Source organism: Prionailurus viverrinus, chromosome B1 (genome assembly GCF_022837055.1).
Source record: "Prionailurus viverrinus isolate Anna chromosome B1, UM_Priviv_1.0, whole genome shotgun sequence".
In the NCBI taxonomy this organism is placed as follows: Eukaryota; Metazoa; Chordata; class Mammalia; order Carnivora; family Felidae; genus Prionailurus; species Prionailurus viverrinus.
In genome coordinates, this window is record NC_062564.1 from 102,825,839 (window position 1) to 102,834,791 (window position 8,953).

Here is an 8,953-nt window from a genome sequence, read left to right on the forward strand (position 1 = left end):
AAGCCAGTGTCTAATTTCTTTGTTTTGTGATTGGATCTATTTTGCAGACCAGCCGTATGCACTAATTATTATTGAACACTTAATTTTAGACAGTAATTTTAAGTGTTTTTCTTTTAAATTGCATTTAGCTTAGATAGTAATTTTAAAGGTTTATCTAATCTTCTATTAGATAATCAGTTTGCTCATAGATTATCTAAGTTATATCTTTACTTTTTATTTATCCTGTAAGTATTAAACGAAAGATTGATGGACTTAAGTTTTAAGAAGCATCAAAAAGAACAGTAAGGGTTTTGTTCTTTGGCGATCTTAAGAGAATTTTAAGAGATGCGATTTAGAAAACTGCAGTATTTAATGCCCTTATTAGAATCTTTTTTTTAAGCTCTCAATTCTAAAATGGTAGCTTACAGTACAGCTTGCTCATTAACCACCAGTTTCTGGGTAGGTCCGTAGACAAAGTAGATATTCCCAAAAGGTGAAATATAGGGGTAATAATACACAACTCCATTCAATAATATATTTAATCAGTCTTTCTTTACATTGTAAGATATTCAGGGAGTGGGAAAGGATGGTAGTAGGATGAATGGAAAACAAGCAAAAGATGGAAAACCCATAAGAAGATGAGAAGAGAATAAAGTGGAGAAAGAAGATAATGTTTAAAAAGATGTGGGGGAGAGATCAGATTATTAATTAAAATTTAAAGGCTGAAATCTGTCGTAGGTAATGCTAGCATAAGGGCTGCATTACACAACTCTAGGAGCACCATTTAGATAGAACTGAGTACATCAACAGTGCCCTAGGAACTACCTCTCTAGAGGAGACCAAAAATTATCTCATTTTTGTGATGCAGGTAAAAACTAAACTGATAAAAATGAACTGATAGAATCAGAATGGCCATATTATTATTTTTAGACTATGGTAACATTTTTAGCATTGACAAAAATAGGTAGAAAGATTATACTTTTAAGGGGGTGGTGAGAGATGATCGTTTATGATCTCTAATAGTCCAAATTAGAAAAAAATAAACATTGTGATATAACATTTATTTTTTATTGCATTGATTTTCTAGAAGTACATTATCAAATGTAAATTAAGAGAATTCATATGCTCAAATTTAAAGATGAACATGAACTAGAACTAAAGAGAACCCTAAGAGAAAATAATGTTTTGTAAATTTTTTAGCTTTCCATCTGAACCATTTTTTTTTTTTTAATATTGACTGTAGAGTGATGTTCCAATAGATTTACTTGATGTGGATAAAAATTCTGCTGTTGTCAGCTTTAGCAGCTGTGATTCTGAGGTGAGTAAAAAGTATCAAGAATTTTTCAGACACTTTTTCATTTCTATTATACCATTTTGAATAAAGCCTAATAAATGCTACTAAGGTTTAATGTTTCTTCAATCTGTTTTTCATAACCTTTCCCTCAAAATCTGTTTCAGCTCATTTCCCCTATTTTCAGATAATCCAGAAAACTGGGGTGTTGTCCTAGATTCCTTCCTTTCTCTGATCTGTTAAATCCAGTTAGTCACTATTTTTTGCCAGTCTATGTCCTTGGCTCCTATGTCTCTACTCTGCTTCATTTCCACTTCTGTTAACTTTTCAGGCCCTTACCATGTTTGTTTGAACTACTCATCTATCAGTTTTTCTATCTCCAGTATTGCCTCTCACCTCCAGGCTCTGCTGCACACCGCCACCAGAGAGGTCTTCCTAAAATGTAAATATCACCATGTCATTTCTTTTTTCAAAACCTTTAAAGATTCCTTATTTCCTGCTGCATATAAGTCAGATTCCTCATTGTGGCATAACAGCTTTCCATGATTCAGCTCTTGATTACATCTCTAGCTGATCTCTTACCAGCTGCTACCTTCCCTCCCATGCACATTATTGCTGCCAAACTGAAGTTCTTAAAATTTCTTGAAAATGCTATATAGTTTCACACATTCCTACATTTGAACATGGTCTGTTTCTTCTGCTTGTTCTTTTTCACCATTTCTGGGCTTGTTGAATCTTGCTTAACCTTTATTTAGCAGACATTTGGTGGGTACTTACCATGTGTAAAGTATCTTGGATGAGATTGTATCAGAGCTTTTGGATATGCTTAATATATCACTTCTTTATGTTCAGTACTAGCACACACTAGCAGTCCCAGAACTAAGTGTGGCTCCTGGAGAGAAGTTAGGGAAAATAAGGTCTGGAACGGTTGTTCTGGAGAAGGCAAGCCAGAGCAGGAGATGATGATTAGAGTTGGCAAGTCATTATACATATAAAAAAGGGAGGAATAGGGGTGCCTGGGTGGCTCAGTCAGTTGAGCCTCTGACTGTGACTCAGGTCATGATCTTGCGGTTTGTGAATTTGAGCCTCGTGTCCCAGAGCCTGCTTCGGATTCTGTGTCTCCCTCTCTCTCTGCCCCTCCCCCACTCACACTCTGTCTCTCTCTCTTCTTCAAAAATAAATAAACATTAAAAAAATTTTTTTTTGAAGGGAAGAATAAAAAGAGTAGATGAAGAACAAAGTTGATAGCTATATTTGGGAATAGTTTTTAATATAATTTTATAGTAAAGCTTTTCTTTTAAGAAAGATTTTTCATAGTTGTATTATGTAGTGTGTATGGTTTGTCATCCCTGTTTGAGAATAAGGGATTTTATCAGGGGCGCCTGGGTGGCTCAGTCGGTTGAGCGTCTGACTTCAGCTCAGGTCATGATCTCACAGCTTGTGAGTTTGAGCCCCGTGTCGGGCTCTGTGCTGGCAGCTCAGACCTGGAGCCTGCTTGGGATTCTGTGTCTCCTTCTCTCTCTGCCCCTCCCCCACTTGTGCTGTGTGTGTGTCTCTCTCTCAAAAATGAATCAACATTTAAAAAAAAGAGACAGATTTTATCACAGTTGTATTATGCAATATGTGTGGTTTGTCATCCCTGTTTGAGAATAAAACATAAAAGATTAAAGCCTACATTTTTATTTTCATTCAAAAAATCAAGTTAATCTTAAAATCTTAATTCCTAAATTACTGTGAAAGATCATCCTATTTACATCATTGCAGGATTCTTTGAAATGAGTATTTTATACTAATTTAAAACCCATTTTCTAGAAGGATGGCTTTAAAAAAAAAAAAGCCTTAATATGGAGATTTCAAGTATATACACAAGTAGAGAGAATAGTATAATAACCTCAGTATACTCATTGTTCACTTCAACATACGGCCAGTCTTGTTTTATGCTCTCCTTTGTCTCCTATCCCAAACCTAATCCCAGACATTTCATGTATTTTAACCTTGATCATCTTATTCATAAATACTTAGGTATATAACATTTGTTTTTAACCACACGAAAGTATATTTATTTTCAGGTTGATTGATATTCTGTTTACTAAATTTAAATGATTTTAAATTAAAACGTTCAAATTTTCTTTTTGATATTAGCATCCTTTTTCTTCATTTACTTATTAAAAATAGAGAAATAGTAGTATATGAAAATTGCATACTAAGTATTTCATGTTGCTTTGTCTGGTTTTGCAATTCACAACCCAGATATATTTCTCTGTTTTTAGTAGTTTAATATTCAGTTTCCGGAAGTTATCATATTTGAAGTAACCTGTCTGATTTAATTCAACAAACATGTATTGAATGCTTACAGTATCATCTCAGGCACTGTGCTATTTGCTGGAAATACAGAGATATGATATTTCTTAGTCCTCTATAACTATTTGGGATAATCAAAGACATTCATGTTTTGTCTTTTAATAGTATAAACATTAGAAGTTTGTGCTGTCAGTTAAATTTTTAGAAAAATTAATATTTTAAAGTATTGTAGTGGCACCTGGGTGACTTAGTCATTTGAGCGACCTACTCTTGATTTTGGCTCAAGTCATGATCTCATGGTTATGAGTTCAAGCTCTGTGTTGGGCTCTGCACTGACAGTGTGGAGCCTGCTTGGGATTCTCTCTCTCCTCTCCCTCTTCCCCTCCCCCCTCGCTTTCTCCCTCAAAATAAACATTAAAAAAATGTTATTGTAGAAACTCAGGATGGAAAGAGCATGAGCTTGTGTCTTAAAAGTATTCATTTGGGGGGCGCCTGGGTGGCGCAGTCGGTTAAACGTCCGACTTCAGCCAGGTCACGATCTCGCGGTCCGTGAGTTCGAGCCCCGCGTCGGGCTCTGGGCTGATGGCTCGGAGCCTGGAGCCTGTTTCTGATTCTGTGTCTCCCTCTCTCTCTGCCCCTCCCCCGTTCATGCTCTGTCTCTCTCTGTCCCAAAAATAAATAAAAACGTTGAAAAAAAAATTAAAAAAAAAAAAAAGTATTCATTTGGATTCTGATTTCTTATGAGCTTTTGGGAAATTTTCCTAACCCGAATGCTACAGTTTCTCCATCTGTAAAAACTTATTTAGTAAAAGTTCGCATAGGGTTGTTTGCAGGAATAAGAAAAAAGCACTTAGCACAGTGTCACCCACATGATATGTGCTTTATAAATGATAACCATTATTATTATTGATGATGTTTTTATTATTATAAAAATGTGAGTTTATCCTTTGCCTTAACTTTGAATTTTTCCTAGTCAAATGACAACTTTCTTCTCGCCACTTATCGGTGCCAGGCAAATACCACAAGGCTGGAACTCAAGGTAAAAATGTTTGACATTACCTTTAATTGAAAGTTTGAACGTTTTTCCCCCTAGGTATATCTTGCAACGTATCATATCACTTCTTTGTATTGTTTTCTCCCTGAAATAAGTAATGACTGTTGGATGACCAAACCATTATCTCTGCTATTGGCACACAACCAATCACCTTCTCTAAAATTACCAATCCTGAATTTCTTCTTAGTAGAATTTTTTTTTCGAATTTTCTGTTCTGGAAAGTTTCAAACGTATGGAAAAGTGATGACTTCAGCTTCAGTAGTCATCAACTCATGACATTCTTGTTTATACTATCACTGTCTATCCCAAAATATTCTGAAGCAAATACAAGATTTTTACAAATTTCAGTTGTAAATATTTCAGTACATATGTCCAAAAGATAAGAACTATTTTTTAAAACATAACCACAATACTATTATAACACCTAAGAAAAATTAATAATTTCTTAGTTTCATCAAATATTAGTATTTAGATTTCACTGAGTTTTTTTTTACAGTTTGTTTGATCCAGTCATGGTCCAGACAAGGTAATTTGGTTATTGAAGTATTTGAGCATTTGTCCTATATTTTCCTACCATTTGGATTTTTCTGATTGTGTTCCAATAATGTCATGCATTACCATCTTTCTAAAGAAAATCTTTTAGTATTTTCTTCAGCAATTTAGTAATATAATCTCTTTCATAATTAAATACTGATTGTAGCACACAAATCTAATTTAGTTAATTAATTTGTGTGAGTTTTTAAAAATTATTTTTGATATATTTATGATCTAAAAAATTAAGGAATGGTTGTTTTGGAGAAGTGTTGTTGATGTTCAGAGATTCAGTCTGTGTTTTTCAAGAGAGATGTTATACAATAACTTTTTCACATCTAGTAGGAAGTTACAGTTAAGTGTAGGTTTTTTTTTCCGTAAACAATTTATTTTAGTCTGCGTAAGTCCACTTTTGTGTATTTTGAAAGAAAAATTGAAAACTGGAATAAATTTATTTCTAAAGGACTATACTTAAACATATTTTATGTAACCTAATTAAACATTTTAAATTACATATCCACTGAACAAGACTGTGCCAATAAATTGGGAAGTAGGCCTAAATAGATTAAAAAGCTATGTTCTTTTTTATAAGTTGGATGCAATGATAGATGCAAGAAAACTACTGAAAAAGAAGAAAAAGGTGAAACTTATATGGTAAAACATACTACGAAACTACTGTAATAAAAATAATGCAGGGTATTTAAAAGGCCTAAATAAATAGGGAGTGCAATAAAATTGTATAGAACTAGAGCTTAACATACATTTATGGAAATTTAATGGATGACTTTTTTTTTTTTTGAGAGAAAGAGTGCAGGTGGGGGAGGGGCAGAGGAAGAGGGAGAGAGAAAACATTAAGCAGGCTTCACACCCACTGTAGAGCTCAATGCAGACCTTGATCTCACAACCATGAGACCATGACCTGAGCTGAAATCAAGAGTTAGACGTTTAACCAACTGAGCCACCCAGGTGCGCCTATGCGTGACATTTTTATGTAGGGAAAAATTCTGTTAAATTACTATTTCTATTTAAAAATTGGTGTCAACACAACTGGTATATATCTGGAAGAAAATTAAGTGGATTCTTATCTTAATGCCATATATAAAAAATAAATATAGATGTATTAGGTACCTAATTATTTTTCAAAAGAAGGAAATTTAGTTATCTTTTAGGTAATGGGTGAATATCAGTAAAACTACCTCTAACTTGTTATAAAAACAACTATTCAGTAAGGAAAATAGGCAGAGAATATGTTCTGTGCCTCAGTTCACACAAGAGGGAGTCAAAATAGCTAGCAAATATTAAAAGAAAATGTTCTAACTTACTGTTAGGGAAATTCAAATTAAAATAACAAAAAACATTTTCTGCTTATCTAACAGACTGGCAAAAAATTTTAAAAAGCAATATCACCATGTGGCAGGGATGAGAAAAAGACACTCTAAATCATAGCTGAAGGAAATAAAAATTGTTATAGCTGCTTTGGAAAAACAGGCAATAGTCCCACTTGGAGGAATCTATTTTAAGCAATAAAATCACAGTATTATACACACAGATATGTATTTAATTAACTGCAGTATTGCTTGTAGAAGCAGAGGAGTGGAACCAAAGTGAACATTCAGTAATTGAATGGTTGAATAATTAGCTATTTATGCATTCCATGGAATATAACACAGCTGCAATAAATAAGGCATTGATCTATTCCTGTTAACAGGGAGTGAATTCCATGAAAAACAAGATGTGGGTAAAATCCCTATATATGTAAATACATTTTATTTACATATGAATAAAGGTATGAAAAGAAACATACCTGTCTGGTATGATAGCGTATGCCACAGGAGAAAGCATGGGTGGGATAGGAGTGGGAGGGAGGTGATGGCATTAGGAAAGACAAAGATAAGGGGAAAATGTGACTATTAGAAATAAAAGAAAGATGTCTATGATACAAATAGAATTTCTTCATGTGAAATTATGATTTTGTTTTTGTACTTCTGCATAGAGAAATGTATGAAGGTATGACTACCAAAATAGCAATCATGATCATTTCTGGGTGGTAGGATTTCAGGCTACTTGTATGTTCATCCTAATTTTTCTGTATTGCTTATATTTTTAATAATAAAAATGAATTTTTATATAATCAAAGCATTATGACTTTTTATTCTGGAAAAAATTATGTGCTAGTGTAAGCTTACCTTTAAAAAAGAAACCCTGAAATATAGCTGTATCAGATCTATTTTTTATTTCTTTTCTGTATTTTTATTTTTCCTCTCTTCCCATTTAGAGCAATATTTGCAGTGTAACATTTGCAAAAGACCTTGCTTTAAACTTTTATTTCTCTTTCCCATTTAGGTAAAACATTGATTTCTGTCCCCCTCACATGCTAGGAAAAGTGTGAGTTAAAATATCAGCTAGCAGGTCACCTGGGTGGCTCAGTCAGTTGAGCATCCAACTCTTGATTTTGGCTCAGGTCATGATCTCATGGTTCATGGGATCGAGCATCACATCAGGCTCTGCACTGATAGTGTGGAGCCTGCTTGGGAGTCAGTCTCTCTCTCTCTCTCTCTCTCTCTCTCTCTCTCTCTCTCTCTCTCTCCCCTGCCCCCTCTCACTTGCATGCGTGCTCTCCCTCTCTCTCAAAATAAATAAACATTAAAAATAAAATAAAATATAGCCAGGTTAGAGCTATGTTAAAATATAGCTATGGTTAGAGAAGCTACCATTGTAATACAAGAAGTACTACAGTCCATCTATGAATTTGAAGTGAGAGAAACGGAGACGGGGGGCAAGAGGGAGAAGCTGAACAGCTTTCCAACTCCTGAAAAATTAATTCTTCACAGTGTAATGAATTTTTATTTTCTGTTAAGTGTTTTGAATCCTCAGGAGGTCCAACCAGGTATATTTAAAATAACTCAAAAGAATTTCCTAATCTAAATATGTTATCATTAGATGGTGTATACTTCTGTATTTTCATAGAAAATCAAGAATTAAGTTCTTAGAAACTTTTTTTTTTCTGTCAGTAGATTCTTATATGTCAATATAAGCTGTCAATAGCTGTCAACAGCTTATATAGCTGTTATAGCTTATAGCTGTCAATAGCTATATGCTATAATACCTTATTTATGAGAAAATGAAGTATTACATTTAAGTTTTAGTTATTTAAAAAACTCACTTATCCACCTCAACAAAATGTCTAAATTTTAACCATTTTTGATGTGAATCTTATGAACTATATTAGACACTTGTGGTTTTAGATGTGATGGGTTAGTATGTAAGAATGTACTTTTTTTGGAATGACACAGCACTACTAAGTGTAGACAGATCATCTAAAAATATGTGGTGGGGATAACTTTTATAGATAGATTGAGTTTGCTTTTGCCTGCCAAAGCTTTTTAAATTTTCCTTTACTCTAGTGGTAAAAAGTAATTGTTTAATAAAATGTCATTATTTCCTTCAGAATATTACAGAAGAGATTAAGGTCTAATTACTTGATTACTTGTGTTGAACATTTTAAAGATAACATTTATGTTATGTTGCTAGGTTATTCTTATTTTCTTTTCTTTTGTGTTTACTCAGATTCGTTCAATTGAAGGCCAGTATGGCACACTTCAAGCATATGTGACTCCAAGGATTCAACCCAAAACCTGTCAGGTCCGCCAATACCTTATCAAACCCCTTTCACTCCATCAAAGAACTCACTTTATTGATCATGACAGGTAGGACAAAGAAGGGAGCAGTTTATTTTTTAGTATATTACATGATACAGATAAACTTGCTTTTCATTTTATAGTATAAATCTGGTAGCT

The 8,953-nt window shown here is 33.6% G+C and overlaps 1 protein-coding gene across 3 annotated transcripts in view; it reads left to right on the plus strand.

Moving 5' to 3' along the window:
- The window catches only part of BBS7 (Bardet-Biedl syndrome 7), a 38,153-nt gene that overhangs the window by 22,120 nt on the left and 7,080 nt on the right, over positions 1-8,953 (plus strand). For 2 of the 3 annotated variants that reach the window (XM_047855439.1, XM_047855441.1), the window contains 3 exons: positions 1,223-1,297; positions 4,545-4,610; positions 8,724-8,863. In XM_047855439.1, the coding sequence (XP_047711395.1) occupies positions 1,223-1,297; positions 4,545-4,610; positions 8,724-8,863 (281 nt within the window). The remainder of the gene's footprint in view (positions 1-1,222; positions 1,298-4,544; positions 4,611-8,723; positions 8,864-8,953) is intronic. The other variant, XM_047855440.1, reaches the window with a different exon arrangement.